At 41.9% G+C, this 15,546-nt stretch overlaps 2 protein-coding genes across 3 annotated transcripts; one reads left to right on the top strand and one right to left on the bottom strand.

Moving 5' to 3' along the window:
• Positions 1–5,637: 5,637 nt before the first annotated feature.
• On the top strand, positions 5,638–11,467 carry LOC120023729 (stathmin-4-like). 2 transcript variants are annotated; one of them, XM_038967800.1, is made up of 4 exons: positions 5,638–5,651; positions 10,358–10,532; positions 10,807–10,998; positions 11,411–11,467. In XM_038967800.1, exons 1-4 carry the CDS (start codon positions 5,638–5,640, stop codon positions 11,465–11,467), a joined length of 438 nt encoding a protein of 145 aa, XP_038823728.1. The 2 variants fall into 2 exon arrangements, with proteins under 2 accessions (XP_038823728.1, XP_038823729.1); XM_038967801.1 differs by lacking the exon at positions 5,638–5,651 and adding an exon at positions 9,990–10,095 and having other exon boundaries at positions 10,327–10,532.
• Positions 11,468–13,704: 2,237 nt separating this feature from the next.
• On the bottom strand, positions 13,705–14,743 carry LOC120023078 (interleukin-17F-like). The gene is made up of 3 exons (XM_038967035.1): positions 14,711–14,743; positions 14,292–14,533; positions 13,705–13,939 (listed from the first exon to the last, which is right to left on the bottom strand). The coding sequence occupies exons 1-3, from the start codon at positions 14,741–14,743 to the stop codon at positions 13,705–13,707; spliced, it is 510 nt and encodes a 169-aa protein (XP_038822963.1).
• Between the last annotated feature and the right edge of the window lie 803 nt (positions 14,744–15,546).

Consider the following 15,546-nt stretch of genomic DNA (forward strand, 5'->3'; position numbering starts at 1 on the left):
AGATGGATCAACAGCATTGTAGTTACGCCACAATGTTAACCTAATTGAAAGAGTGAAAGGAAGGAAGCTTATAGAGGATAAAAATATTCCAAATCATGCATCCTGTTTGCAATAAGGCACTTAAGTAATACTGAAAAAAATGTGGCAAAGAAATTCACTTTTTGTCCTGAATACAAAGTGTTATGTTTGGGGCAAATCCAATACAACACATTACTTAGTACCACTCTCCATATTTTCAAGCATAGTGGTGGATCGATCATGTTATGCGTGTGCTTGAAATCGTTAAGGAAAGGAAAGTGGGATACCTAGTCAGTTGTACAACTGAATGCCTTCAATTGACTTGGCAGTTGAAATAAAAAATGGAACAGAGCTAAGCACAGGCAAAATCGTAGAGGAAAACCTGGTTCAGTCTGCTTTCCATCAGTCTGCTTTCCACCAGACATTGGGAGATGAATTCACCTTTCAGTAGGACAATTACCTAAAACGCAAGGCCAAATGTACATTGGAGTTGCTTACCAATAAGACAGTGAATGTTCCTGAGTGGCTGAATTACAGTTTTGACTTAAATCTGCTTGAAAATATATGCCAAGATTTGAAAATGGTTGGCTAGCAACAACCAATTTGACAGAAAAGAATAATGGCAAATATTGTACAATCCGGGTGTGCAAAGTTCTTAAATACTTACCCAGAAAGACTCACAACTGTAATCACTGCCACAGGAGATTCTAAAATGTATTTACTCAGGGTTGTGAATACTTATGTAAATTAGATATTTTCTCAAAACATGTTTTCACTTTGTCATTATGTGGTATTGTGTGTAGATGGGTGAGAAAACAAAGCTATTTAATAGATTTTGAATTCAGGCTGTAACACAACAAAATGTGGAATAAGTCAAGGGGTATGAATACCTTATACACTTCCATGCGCCAAGAGAGGATGGGAATGTTAGCAACCTTGGCTAGCATTGTGGCGCGAATTCGACAGAAGAAATGGACATTCTAAAACCAAACAACGATTTATTCTGGAAATAGGACTCCTTGTACAACATTCTGATGGAAGCTCAGCAAAAGTAAGAAAACATTTATGATGTTATTTCGTATTTCTGTGTAATATGTTGATGCCTATTCTCCACCGTGTTGGTGAGCGCTGTCTCACAATAACCCAAGCTGTATGTTGTGGTAAAGTTATTTAAAAAAATCTAACACAGCGGTTGCATTAAGAACCAGTGTATCTTTCATTTGCCATACAACAAGTATTTTTATGTAAAGTTTATGATGAGTTCTTTGGTCAGATTAGGTGAGTGTCCAAAATATCTCCGGACATTCTGGGGAAATGTTGCTACGTATTCACAATGTATAACCACGATTTGCAGCTCTAAATATGCACATTTTCGAACAAAACATAAATGTATTGTATAACATGATGTTATAAGACTGTCATCTGATGAAGTTGTCCAAAGGTTAGTGATTCATTTTATATCTATTGCTGGTTTTTGCTAAAGCTATCTTTGCGGTGAATAAATGCGGTTGTGTGTTTGGCTATTGTGGTAAGCTAATATATTTCTATATTGTGTTTTCGCTGTAAAACACTTAAGAAATCGGAAATATTGGCTGGATTCACAAGATGTTTATCTTTCATTTGCTGTACACCATGTATTTTTTCATAAATGTTTTATGATGAGTATTTATGTATTTCACGTTGCTCTCTGTAATTATTCTGGCTGCTTCGGTGCTATTTGTGATTGTAGCTGCAATGTAAAACTATGATTTATACCTCAAATATGCACATTTTTCAAACAAAACATAAATGAATTGTGTAACATGTTATAAGACTGTCATCTGATGAAGTTGTTTCTTGGTTAGTGACTAATTATATCTATAGTTTGTCGGTTTTTTGAAAGCTACCTATGCGGTGGATAAATAGCGTTGTGTGTTTGGCTATTGTGGTGAGCTAACATAAATATATATTGTGTTTTCGCTGAAAAACATTTAAAAAATCGGACATGTTGGCTGGATTCACAAGATGTTTATCTTTCATTTTCTGTATTGGACTTGTTAATGTGTGGAAGTTAAATATTTCAAAAAAATATTTTTTGAATTTCGTGCTCTGCGAAGGCAGCTTAATGTTGTGGGTGTTCCGCTAGCGGAACCCCGGGGCGAGAAAGGTTAAGACAAGGTCAGTCAATACAGAACATTTCAAGAACTTTGAAAGTTTCTTCAGGTGCAGTCACAAAAACCATCAAGTGCTATGATGAAATTGGCTCTCATGAGGACCACCACATGAATGGAAGACAGAGTTACCTCTGCTGAAACGGATAAGGTCATTAGAGTTTACCAGCCTCAGAAATTGCAGCCCAAGTAAATGCTTCAGAATTCAAGTAACATACACATCTCAACATCAACTGTTCAGAGGAGACTGCATGAATCAGGCCTTCATGGTCGAATTGCTGCAAAGAAACCACTACTAAAGGACACCAATAATAAGAAGAGAATTGCTTGGGCCAAGAAATACGAGCAATGGACATTAGACCGGTGGAAGTTTGTCATTTGGTATGGAGTTCATATTGGAGATTTTTGGTTCCAACTGCCATGTCTTTGTGAGACGCAGTGTGAGTGACCGGATGATCTCCGCATGTATATTTCCCACTGTAAAGTATGGAGGAGGAGGTGTTGGGGTGCTTTGCTGGTGACACTGTGATTTATTTAGAATTCAAGGCACACTTAACCAGCATGGCTACCACAGCATTCTACAGCAATACACCATCCCATCTGGTTTGCGCTTAGTGGGACTATCATTTGTTTTTCAACAGGGCAATGACCCAACACAACTCCAGCCTGTGTCAGGGCTATTTTACCAAGAAGGAGAGTGATGGAGAGCTGCATCAGATGACCTGGCCTCCACAATCCCCAACCTCAATGAAATTGAGATGGTTTGGGATGAGTCAGACTGCAGAGTGAAGGAAAAGCAGCTAACAAGGGCTCAGCAGATGTGGGAACTCCCTCTAGACTTTTGGAAAAGCATTCCAGGTGAAGCTGGTTGAGAGAATGCCATGAGCGTTTTGACTGTAAGTGTATATATTTTCGACGCCTTCTCTCCTGGCTTAAGAATCAAACGGTCTCTCCCACATTCACAAATACAGCAGCATGGTATTCTGTGAAGACTGAGAATACAGCCTTTTGCCTTTCTGCAGGCAAATTACATCATTAGCCTACAGAAGGACCGCTTATGACTTGTAGCACATTTGTTAGTGCCTTAGGTGAGTCGGCTGGGCCCAATCACACCCTGACTCTCCATTCGGCCCTAACTCGTCAATGTTTCCAGATCTGTACCGTAGATATAGTTTTCATTTGCTCTGACAACTCTGCTTTTTGCACAACAATAATTGATATAGCCTTAAGAGAGACGGGTGGATTATATCACGGATCGGTCTTTACTCTTAATGGCCAAAGTTTCCCTTAGTTTGTTCAAGATTAGTGGGTTTTACCACAGATTCTCACACACACACACACACACACACGATCCCCGACTCTCAGAAGAGATGAGATAAAAGTGTTGTGGCAATACAAACAATTGCACCAGCCAGACGCCTCCTGTGTCGCTGTGTTCTTCCGGCGATGGTGACTCACCTCCGCAATGGCATTTACAGGACCCTTCACACTTAGCCCTCTCCCTGACACCCTCCGCTCCCCTCACAGCTCGTGGGCTACAAATTCCGCTAGACACAGAACAAAAACAGGATATGGAGAGTGGCAGAGGAATTCACAGCTCAGCAGGAAAATGTCAAAACGCCTACAAGTGATCACGTCTACAAGGAAAAAGCCAAAGCTGTATGAGGAGGATGGTGTAACTACAATCTACAGAAATCTAGTTTGCACGACAAGTTGACACAACTGAACTCTTTTTGGGGACTAGAGAATGCGGTCAAATGTCATATAAGCTTTTGTCTGTGTACAACATAGCGGACATATCTTTTTCATGCAATAACATTAACTTTGTGCTTCCTATTTCATGCATTAACTTGCCTTCACGTTTAATTTCTCACGTCGTAACAAAGACCTAAGCTTTGTTTTCAGTGAAGAGGATATATCTGTGGTGTCCAATGACGACATGCATTCTGCAAGATGACATCATTATATTGTCCCGCGGGCATATTAGAAATATGAAATAAGGTTTACGTCATAGAATTGATTTCATCTGATTTATCGTTAAGGTAACTTTGGTCCAGCAGTCTCCCTTAGCCGGATGACTCATGCCGCCAGTACAATATTGAGTCTTACCTTATGACATAATCCTCTGGGTTTGGAGTGTGAGGAGTTTAAGTAGATTCAGGAAGTGTGTTGACCTGGCCCTCTGGAATACAGCATATCATCCATTCGTACTGTATCTGATGGAGATGAAAGGAATGATATGCATTGCTGCGGCATACATATTACATATTACTTCTGTTCTGTCCTCTTCTTCTATTTCCTGCCCTAGGCTCTTTCAGATAATAATTTAATTGATTGAAACCCTGAATTCTATTGTCACTGCAGAGCTGTATAATGAGAGAGAGAGAGAGAGAGAGAGAGGAATAATGACGACAGTCTAATGAATAGTGGATGGAGTTTGGTATGGGTGAGTGGTCAACAACACGGGACTGAAGCAGTGAGTTCATCATCCCACTACACAGAGGCTCGCTACAGACCGACAAGCCCCCCACACCAACTCCCCAAACAGCACTTATAGATTTACTGCAGACCTCCCCACCCCTTCACACAAACAAGAGACTTGTCCCACCATACCAAGCTAAATTAATATCTTTATCGTAAACCTATGTCACCTTTGTGCCACCCCCTTACAAACATGTTATAGCACTGAAAACCTCTGTCCCCCTTCTCCCCTCACAACCCTTATATAGATTTACTGTTAAACCATGTGGGTCTCCACTCCACCCCATGCAAACATGACTGTTGTTGCATCATCTGACGTCTGGTGTATATGATTATTACGTTTAAATGAAATAATGCCTATCTTTCCTTGTGACATTGTCCTCATTGTTTGCTGTGTCATTATGTGATCTATGTGGATGAGGGGTCAGATACATGCACTGCATCTGCAAAGACAAGAAGAAGCATCCGTGATTGGCTGGAAATGACATAATTGGAGTGTTACTGGTGATGATTAGGCTTTCCTTGCAACACATCGTCATCGACCCTAGCCTCCTCCTCTTCCCATCCCCCTCTCCCCCTTCTAGGAATGTTTATGTCATTGTTTTACACTGAATAAATGTGTATGGGTTTGCTCTGTCACTTCTGCAGGGGTAAGACTGCATAGTCCAACGCAGTGATAGACAATGGAGATGTGTAATAAAAACAATATCATCCATCTTCTCGCCATCAATCTCTTTCTCTTTCTTGCCTCCAATTCTGTGGCTCTGTTCTTCCGCACATAACTGCTCCCACTCTCTTCCTCCCTCTCTTTCTTTCTTTCCTTCCTCTTCTTTCTCTCCGCATCCTTTGAAATGCACTGTATCTCTCTCCTCTGCTCATAACCCACACAGGTGCATTCTCTCATCAGCATCCACTCTCATCCCCTCCTCTCTCTCTGTCTCTCACATTCTCCCCTCTGCACACGACTCTCCTGCTGGCATGAAGCTGCATGACATCATCTGGGCTGGTGCAAGCAGAATAGGAGATGAGGACACCGTGTGTGTCGGCACCCTCCCTTCTTTGCACCCCCAACACTGTGTGTCTAATTACAATGCACCTTGAGATGATAAAACCACCTCTCTCTACTGCGTGCTGTGTTAATGGGTTTGATTCATTTGCCTCCTGAATCCCTGCACTCTGCAGTCCCTGCCCTCCACCCCTGCCTTACAACACTCATGTATGATGACATCATTCGAATGCAGCCGACTTCTCGCCTTGAGGGCACAATCATCAATATTAATGTTGCCTGCTATTGATGCTTGTTAGTCTTCACACAGAAATGTAGGTTTAAATTTTTAGATATTTTAATTGATGTAAATTGGTGGATGGCTCAGGTTCCTTTCATCCTATTGTATCAAATTCTCCCTCTTTTATCTCTCATATCCTGCCTTGATCTGTTTTCTCTCCAGCTAGTCTCTCCCTGTTTGTGCTGTGAACCCTGAGTGATGACATGGTCATGCTGGGAGTCTGTGTTCCTGACGTGACTGGGATGTTCTTAGAGCACTTAGTGTTCTGTTCCTAGGGTTGCAATATTCCAGGAACTTTCAATAAATTCCCTGGTTTTCCAGAAATCCTTGTTGGAGGATTCCAGATTGCCTGCTTATTCCCTCTTGATTCCGGGAATCCTCCAAAAAGATTTATTGAAAGTTCCTAGAATTTTGCAACCCTATCTGTTCCACACACCGCTTCCAAGCATGGCATCATGGAACATGTAGTTTTGAATGGGATCTAGCGTCGTGGTGTCTCACTGTCAGTACAGGGCTGGACAGTCCTGGTCCCACAGTGCTGCAGGGTCTGCAGACTTTTGTTCCAGCCCAGCACTAACTAACACATCTCATTGATAGTGAGGCAGGTGTGTTAGTGCTGGGCTGGAATAAAAACCTGCACACCCTGCATGTTTTCTAGTGTTTTTCATTAAATTATGGAACCAATAAAAGTACTTCAATGCAAGCAAATTACACTGTGTACAAAACAGAACACCTTCCTCATATTGAGTTGCACCCCCTTTTGCCCTCAGAACAGCCTCAATTCATCGGCGCATGGACTCTACAAGGTGTCGAAAACATTCCATAGGGTTGCTGGCCCACGTTGACTCCAATGGTTTCCACAGTTGTGTCAAGTAGGCTGGATTTCCTTTGGGTGGTGAACCATTCTTGATACAGATGGGAAAATGTTTAGTGTGGAAAAACCCAGCAGCAGTTCTTGAAACACTCAAACTAGTGTGCCTGGCACCTACTACCATACCCCCGTTCAAAGGCACTTAAATATTTTGTATTGCCCATTCACACACTGAATGGCACACATACATAATCAATGTCTCAATTGTCTCAAGGCTTAAAAATCCAGGCTTTAACCTGTCTCCTCCCCTTCATCTACACTGATTGAAGTGGATTTAACAGGTTACATCAGTAAGGGATCACAGCTTTCACCTGGATTCACCTGGTCAGTCGATGTCATGGAAAGAGTAGGTGTTCATAATGTTTGTTACACTCAGTGTATATATTGATCACTATTTAAAAAGTCTATTTACATCTCAACTTTATTTAAATACCATTAAAACTGAGACACTTGGAGGAGAACCAGAAGAACAGATGGACCGTTTTAAATAGCCTTTGACAGGCCGCAGTTGATCCAGAAACAGTGTGTCTGTGCGTGCACACATGAGCTTGTGTGTGCGGTAGTTGATCCAGACAGGGCTGTTGGCAAGGTGAGTGTAGCCTAGACATCAATATCTCTGGGACTGAAGATGATGAGACATAGATCCATCTGTGCTGACAGTAATAGATCTGACATTTACTGCTAAAACCTGACTGACTCAAACCAGCCACAACCAGCTCTTCATTCAACATTATTCTCATTCTGATTTTGCAAATAACTTTTTGTACAGAGTGCATTGTATGCGTTGCATTGCTTGGGCAGGAGCTCACTGGAGCTGGATACCGGCACCTCAAATGTTCTACTGCTTATTCTCCTGTTGCTCAAAGGTATTGTGGACCTCCTGCACCTAAATATAAAGAGTACCGGCACCCAAAATTAGTACTGGCACCTATTTCAGTCCAAGTCAAGCCCTGATGCGTTGCAAAGGAAAAAGTACATGCAACGCTCATGCAAAATCACTGATACATGTCAGTCAGTGCCCTCCATCAGACTATCTACCAAAGTGCTAAAATAGTAATTACCCTAATTCATGTGTTGTATAAATACCTCTATCTTGTTTCTCTCACTATTTAGGATGTTGCCATCCTTGCAGCTTGCCTCCACTCAGCAAAGGGTTAAAGAACATCCCCTTAACCCCTGCCTATTCCTCCCCCACATTACCCCCGCTCCCTCCTCTCCACCAGCTCTCCAGCCAATCAGGGGCCTGGATTCCTCTGGGCCAATGGGATGGCTAGGAGGTGATGTCATGCAGTAATAGCTGGTTGTGGTGCTGATGCTGCTGAGAGCACAGCCCAAACAGTAGAGAAAGAGGGAAGCAAGATAAAGACATAGGAGAGTACCACCAGCATTGCTCAGCACAGGGTGAGTCCATCTAAACTACCGAAACAACAAAAAAGTATGGCAGGTTGCATTCTGCATCCAGGATAATTGTCCTATTATATTAATTTCAACAATGTTATATTAATTTCCAAAGCTCTTTTCTTGTATATTTTGCTGATTTAAGTCTGTCTGTTGTTCACTAAATATTGGGCTGTTTCATATTTGAAAAGGCTTTAGCTATCTGAGTGTATGTATGAGATGCCTCTCTGCTGCAGTCAGATGATGGACATTCTCTGTGCAACACTGACTATGACATCCCCCGAGATACACAGGGAGTTTACATCACCTCTGCTGTAGAGGTGTGTGCTCAGTGTTTGGCTGAACAGATTAACCACAGATGGAGATAATACATTGAAATGTAGTGATGCTTACAAGAAACAGTCTGCCCTAGATGATTTTGTAAAGTGGCTTTAATTCACATAAATGCAGTTTATGCAATCACACCTCGTGTATTGCTTATTATGCATTTATTAAAAAGTACTTTACTTGTTGACAAAACAGTTTAATGTGAGAAAGCTGACGTTGATGATCAATACAAGATGACTGAGATGACTTTATGCATGTTGTTATGCAATGAGGAGATTGTGAGTCTGCATAGTGGAGAGAGATCTCAGCGTATGTGTGTGTGCATGTTCACTCCTGTCTGTGAGATAGTGTGGGGGCCTTTGGTTTGGAAGCCAGTGTAAGTCAGAAAAGCATGTTGATTTCAAGGATTTACTTCTCAGTCAATGCTCACAGTAGGCAGGCTCAACAACAGCAATGTTCAATATGGAACAGTATTCCTACAGCTAGTCGTGACTGAAGTTTTTTAGGGGGTATTTTATTAGGATCCCCACTAGCTGTTGCGAAATCAGCTGCTACTCTTCCTGGGTATGTAGGGGGGAATGTATTGTGTGGCCTAGTGGCCTAGCTACTGTTGCGAGGTAGCTTTGTAAGTATGTGAAATGAGAGGGCCGTGATAAAGAGAGTGGATGGAGAGAAAGAGGAGAAAAAACAAATAGAGAGCGAGAGAAAATATTCAGATTCTCTGTGTGTGGATTCTTTTGTTGTTTTTGTGGTGAAATGAATGTACCACAAGTGAGTCACAGTGATTGCTTGAAGAGCAGGAGCCAACATAAATGGAAATATTTAAGTTATTATCAAGAATTCAATAGATGTATTTTTCTCTTCTTCCATCACTCTCTTCTTTTTGCTGTAGACAATAAGGCCTGTATGTTATGTGAGCAAGCTAGGTAGGCCCCGCCTTGTTTAATCATAACAGTACAGTACCATCATGCTCTGATAATGAGTGTGATCTGTCCATCTAATTATCACGAGGAGAGACAGAGGGCTTGAGAATGGTTAGGTCACTTCTGCGGTAGAATACAGATGGTACTCGCACCCATTCTCCCTCCACCCCCCTATCTCTTTCACACCCCTCCCTCTCTCGTTTCATGACAAGCGCAGGGCCTCAAATGCTCTTGATGAGTGGGTTTGAATGAAGGCTTCACAGTAGCTCACGATGGGCCAGTTTTATTGTAATGGTAGTGGGATTCTATAGCAATACAGGGATTTAACATGTGTTTGCAGATTTCAGGATCTGATGATAAAGCAACTTTCTTTGTCTCGCCTTTCAGAAATATCTGATTCACCACAGTGTCTTTAGAAGAAAAACAAGAGGCAGAATGACTCTTGCAGGTACTGTGTGTGTGTGTGCTTGCGTGCTCGTATGTGAGTGAGAGAGATACAGAGAGACTAATGCTGATCTCACTTAATATTCTCACCCCTGCAGCGTACAGAGACAAGATGCGGGAGCTCCCTCTAGCTTCCATCTTCTGTTCCTGCATCCTACATGAACCCAAAGAAAAGCCCACCAAGAAAGAAGGTAAACGTTTTTTCACAATTCTAACACAATCATCAACCTACCATTCCCACAGCACATCATATAAGCCAGTTCAGTCAATGAGCCAGTAATCAGATAAATATAATATTGTTTTTTGAGGACGCTAAAAATGGCAGCTACACAAATGGCAACCCCCCCCCTTCATTGGTCCCCAATTTCCTTTGGGTTCTTCCTTTATACAATCTCACACTTTGCTTCATCTCTGCCTGCCCTCTGCAGGTGTGGTGGACCTGAACCTGTGCATCATCAGGGATATGGAGGTGATTGAGCTGAACAAGAGAAGGTCCGGCCAGGCCTTCGAGGTCATCCTGAAGCCACCCTCATTCGACGGGGGTCCGAACACCCTCGCCATCACACCCCCACGCAGGGAGCCCTCCCTGGAGGAGATCCAGAGGAAGCTGGATGCCGCGGAGGAGAGGAGAAAGGTGAGGGGTCAAAGGTCAGGGGTCAGAAAGGAAAGACAGACAGACAGAAAGACAGCATTGACTGTTTCTAGATTGGTATGGTGGAATGCTCACAGAATGTTGGTCAGAATTGTCTGTTCCCAGTTTGTTGGGGTAGAGATGGAAGTTCTTGAAGTGTTAATTGGGACTGCTTTGTTTTATCGAAGGGATAGGGATTGTGGTGGGGCTCTCTGCCCACTCTGGTCTCTGTTTATCCACTCACCCCTCTCTCTTCCACCCCTCTACCACCCCCTAGTGCCAGGAGGCTGAGTTGCTGAAGCACTTGGCAGAAAAGCGGGAACATGAGCGTGAGGTGGCCCAGAAGGCCCTGGAGGAACACAACAGCTTCATCCGGCTGGCCAAGGAGCGGCTGGAGCTGCGCATGGAGCACAACAAGGAGAAACGGGAGGCACACCTGGCCGCCATGCTGGAACGCCTGCAGGAGAAGGTAGAGTTACACTCAGCTGATACCCTAGGCAGGGTTGGGGTCCATTCCATTTCAATTCACTCAATACAGGAAGTGAAATTAAGTGGAATCGACTCCAACCCTGACTCTAGCTCTCTTTTTTTAATCTGTCATGGATATCATCTATATTATGGCAGAATAGTTCTAGTCAGTTGAGATATGTTCTTTTTTGTGATATTAAAGTTCAGAATGAATACTGTGTAACATAATTGAAACTATTATTGTCCCTATCTAATGTAGCTGGTTTGAGAAGCAATCAAGACATACACATGTAATTGAGATACACTCTACTGACTAAACATCCATAGATCATCATTACTTTTGACCAATATTTTCTTCCCTGATATGAAACGGACAGGAAATCTAAAGGGTGGTTTCTGTGTTTCTCTTTCAGGACAAGCACGCTGTGGAGGTGAGGAAAAACAGAGAGTACAAGGAGGAGAGCGGGTAGAGAGAGAGATGGAGAGAGAGCGTGGGGCCTCTGTTTTGTTGAGTGAGAAAAGGAGAGAAGAGAAAAGACAACAAAAAAAGACTTAAAATGTTTCTTAAAAAAAAAGACTTAAAAAGTTTCTTAAAATGGAAATGGGATTTGTTTGACAGACGAGAATTCACAGTGATGGAATAGGAGGTGTGCATACAATCTTTTTGTGCTTATAAGTCAACAAAAGCAAAAAATGGAAGTTGGTTATTTTCAGAGCAGGCAGAGGTGGTTTCCTCAGAGCAATGGTGGAGAGACAGAAAATCAAGTTGTAGTTTTGTAGTGCCCTTGAGTGTAGTGGAGTATAAGAGCGCTATGCACAATTTATAAACCACACTGAGTAGATATTGGCACATTTTGTAGGCTTGGCATTTATAATAGACCATGAACCCAGGACTCCCTGGAAAACAGTGGAAATTGTAACTGAGTGGACTATCCTGGCTAAATAAAATGAAAATAAAATGAATACATAATTATTTGCAAGAAATGGAAATATATTCTGGTCAATAAAATCACTGACACACATACTTAAATTTAAAGCATTCTACACATCATGCTGGATCACACTTTTCACCACTTTTTGGCATGTCAGCTTATGTACATAAATAGGTGAGTAGTCTAGTGTTGATATTTTGTACAGATTAAGGATCTTAATTTGATCCCTCTTTTGTTGCTGAGAATTTACATTAAAATATGGGTTTTTAAGGAGAGTATTCTCTCTCTGCAGTAGTGAAAGATATAGGCATGATATGGAATAAATATATGAATTAACTCAGCTGACTTGCATAATACAGTACTAGGAGCAGAAAAACAAGTTATTGCCTCTGTCATTTTTCTTAGAGGTTGATGTTTTAGTTAACTAAAACTCCTAGTAATGTAATACGCCAGCTAAAACATGCTGAAATGCAAACTTGAGATGTGTTTGAGGCTTCTAAAGTTTGTAATTTCCACTTTGAAATGTCAGACTTCATTTGCCCGAATGAAAAATGTATCAACACCCACAAAATCTCTATGAATTATAATCACATTAATTATAATCACATTTCCTGTTGCTGCAGGATTATTTTCCTGTTGTGGCAAACTAAGATCCTACATCTGTACTGCTAGTTTCTTTGTATGTTTGCAGACATAGTAGTTGTGATTAGTCGTAGAATAGACTGTATTGCACGTATATGTACTACTTACAGATGTATGTGATATGTCACTCTATATCAATTAAAAAAGTAAAAGTCAGTATAAGAGATCCTTGTTGTTTGTATGTTTACTTACATGTGCACTAGTCACGTGTGTGCGCGCGCTTGTGTCTTAGCTAACTGCCCTGAACTCTGTGTTGTAGGTGTCATGACGGCCTGATCACAACACAAGCTGAACTTATTTTGGAAGCCATTTTGGGAGGCCATTCGCCAGCCTGTAGCCCTCTGGGTTCAGTTGTTTGGAGAAAAGACTCTGAGACTATGAGATGTTAATGATGACACGTGAGAGGTGGTCAAGTCAACGACTGAAGCGGAATGTTTTAGGATCTGACCAGTACAACAAAAAAGATTGAGCTGAAACAGAGTTCTGCTCAGGATTCTCACTAATGTGACGACAGTGCCATTGGTGTGTGTGTGGAGTTTGTGATTGGAGGGCCAGGGGAAGTGGTGGCATGTGCGTGAGTGTAAGTATGAGCATGAGCCTGAGTGTGTATGCTTCAGTAAAACCACTTTGATATCACACATTGTGCTTTGAGCTCACACCTTCAGGAAAGGTTTTAACTCAAATTTCATTAATGAGTTTGGTTGGTAAACTTGAGTCTGTCTGAGCCAACATCATTGTAACTCTACTGAGATGAACAGAGGTCAGGGTATGATGTGGTTGTTTGTTACTGTACAGAAATTGTGCTCCATTTTAGATGACAAAAAGGAATAAAAAGAGTTGTTTTGAATTGATTATGTGAATTTCTTTATTTAAATAAATACGAACATATTATCCAATACATTAAATAACCCCAAAATAAACAATACATAATCAATTGTGCAATTTAAAGCTCAATAGATGAATTATTATTCAAATCAATCTTTTAATGACACAGCCAAAGCTACATAAAACTAACACACAAATACTTTCAATACATTCTACGCATGTAGGGATTGAGCCTTCAACCTTGATATTGCCAGCACCATGGCCCAACCAGCTGTGCCACCAGGCTGGACCTCGTCACTCTAATAGCATTACTGTTTGATGGTAGGCCTGACACAGGTGCAGCCCACCGAGATGACCTTTGGCTCCAGCCGGTAGTGGCATTTCTTCCCACTTCCCATCACCTTCCTCAGGACCAGGATCTGGTAGAAGATGGGTTTGGACTTCAGGTGCCAGTCCTCCTTACCCTTGATGTTCAGACATCCCTTCAGAGAGCACCTGACCTCCGAGATGATGGGGGGAAAGCGTCTATCGTCATAGGTAGTGCTGGATAGAGAGGATGATATTAGAGATCACAATGTATTCAACAGAGCACAGTCGCATACTTATTTCAAAGCAAGCATCTTAAAGGTATGAAAGGTATAAAAACAGTGTGTGTGGGGGGGAGGGGGTAGTAAATAGCCCTTCCCATGAGGACAAAGGCTATTTTAAGCTTTTACGGGTTAGGTTTAGAATTATGGTTAGGGGTAAGGAAAATAGGATTTTGAATGCAAATACATTTGAGTTCCCCAAAGAGGATAGAAGAACAAAACGTGTGTGTGTCTTGGTGTTGGTATCGATGTCCCCTTGTATTGTGACATTTGCATTGTGTATGTGTAAGCTACTTGTTGGTTCTTACTTGTAAGTCCATGGGGAGATTGAATGGTTCCAAATGGGTCTGATGGAATGGAAAGGAACCAAGTAATTTGGGTCTAGGTGCAAGGGGAGAATTACTGTGACGGGACCTGTAGACTCTGACTCTGTAGGCTTCTTGTGTGTCTGCAGTGTGGTTCGTGTGTGGCTCTCTGTCTTCTCTGGATGGGCACGGGGGGCCGCCTCTGCCCCCATCATCATTACCAACACCCCCTTCATACACAGCACCTGAGGAAGCGAGGGACTGTTAGTAGCCTGGTATCACCTCTGAAATGGATCTTTACCCCAGGTTTCATTGGGACTCTTACTTTTCAAACAGCACACATTTTAATGTCTTCCCCAGCTGATACAGACACCAGTGGAAAAATCCAGTAATATCTTGAAGAAACTAAAGTCATCACTTACCGTCAAAGACTGGAAGCTTAAAGTAGATAACATGATGCTGCTGTGTTGTACTGTGGTCTGGTTGTTCTGTTGCTGTGTTGTGGTCCTGGTCTGGTTGTCTGAGGTGATGCTGTTAGTTTTATACTGTAGTGGCCTGGTTCACTTCCTGTGACGCTGCGATTGATTTTCATCCTGTGCTTAGTAAGCACTAAGTAACCACACAACATGGAAAGTAGTGCACATAGTTACTTCTGACATATATGGAAAAGTTTGGCACGGGGGTGGCAGCATCATGTTGTGGGGATGCTTTGCTGCAGGAGGGACTGGTGCACATCACAAAATAGATGGCATCAAGAGGTAGGAAAATTATGTGGATATATTGAAGCAACATCTCAAGACATCAGTCAGGAAGTTAAAGTTTGTGTCACGTTCCTGACCTGTTTTCTGTTGTTTTGTATGTGTTTAGTCGGTCAGGGCGTGAGTTGGGGTGGGCATTCTATGTTATGTGTATCTATGTTGGTTAATGGGTTACCTGATATGGTTCTCAATTAGAGGCAGGTGGTTTACGTTTCCTCTGATTGAGAGCCATATTAAGGTAGGTTGTTTCACATTGTTTGTTGTGGGTGGTTGTCTCCTGTGTTTGTATGTTGGTACCACATGGGACTGTATCGTTCGTTCGTTTTGTAGTCTGTACCTTTTCGTGCGTTCTTCGTTGTATGTAAGTTCTCATGTCCAGGTCTGTCTACGTCGTTTTGTTATTTTGTTAATTATCAAGTGTAGTTCGTTTTTTCGTCTTGTTTAATAAATTAAATCATTATGTCATCATACCTCGCTGCACATTGGTCTTCCGATCCCTC

This window comes from Salvelinus namaycush, chromosome 28 (assembly GCF_016432855.1).
Source record: "Salvelinus namaycush isolate Seneca chromosome 28, SaNama_1.0, whole genome shotgun sequence".
NCBI lineage: Eukaryota > Metazoa > Chordata > Actinopteri > Salmoniformes > Salmonidae > Salvelinus > Salvelinus namaycush.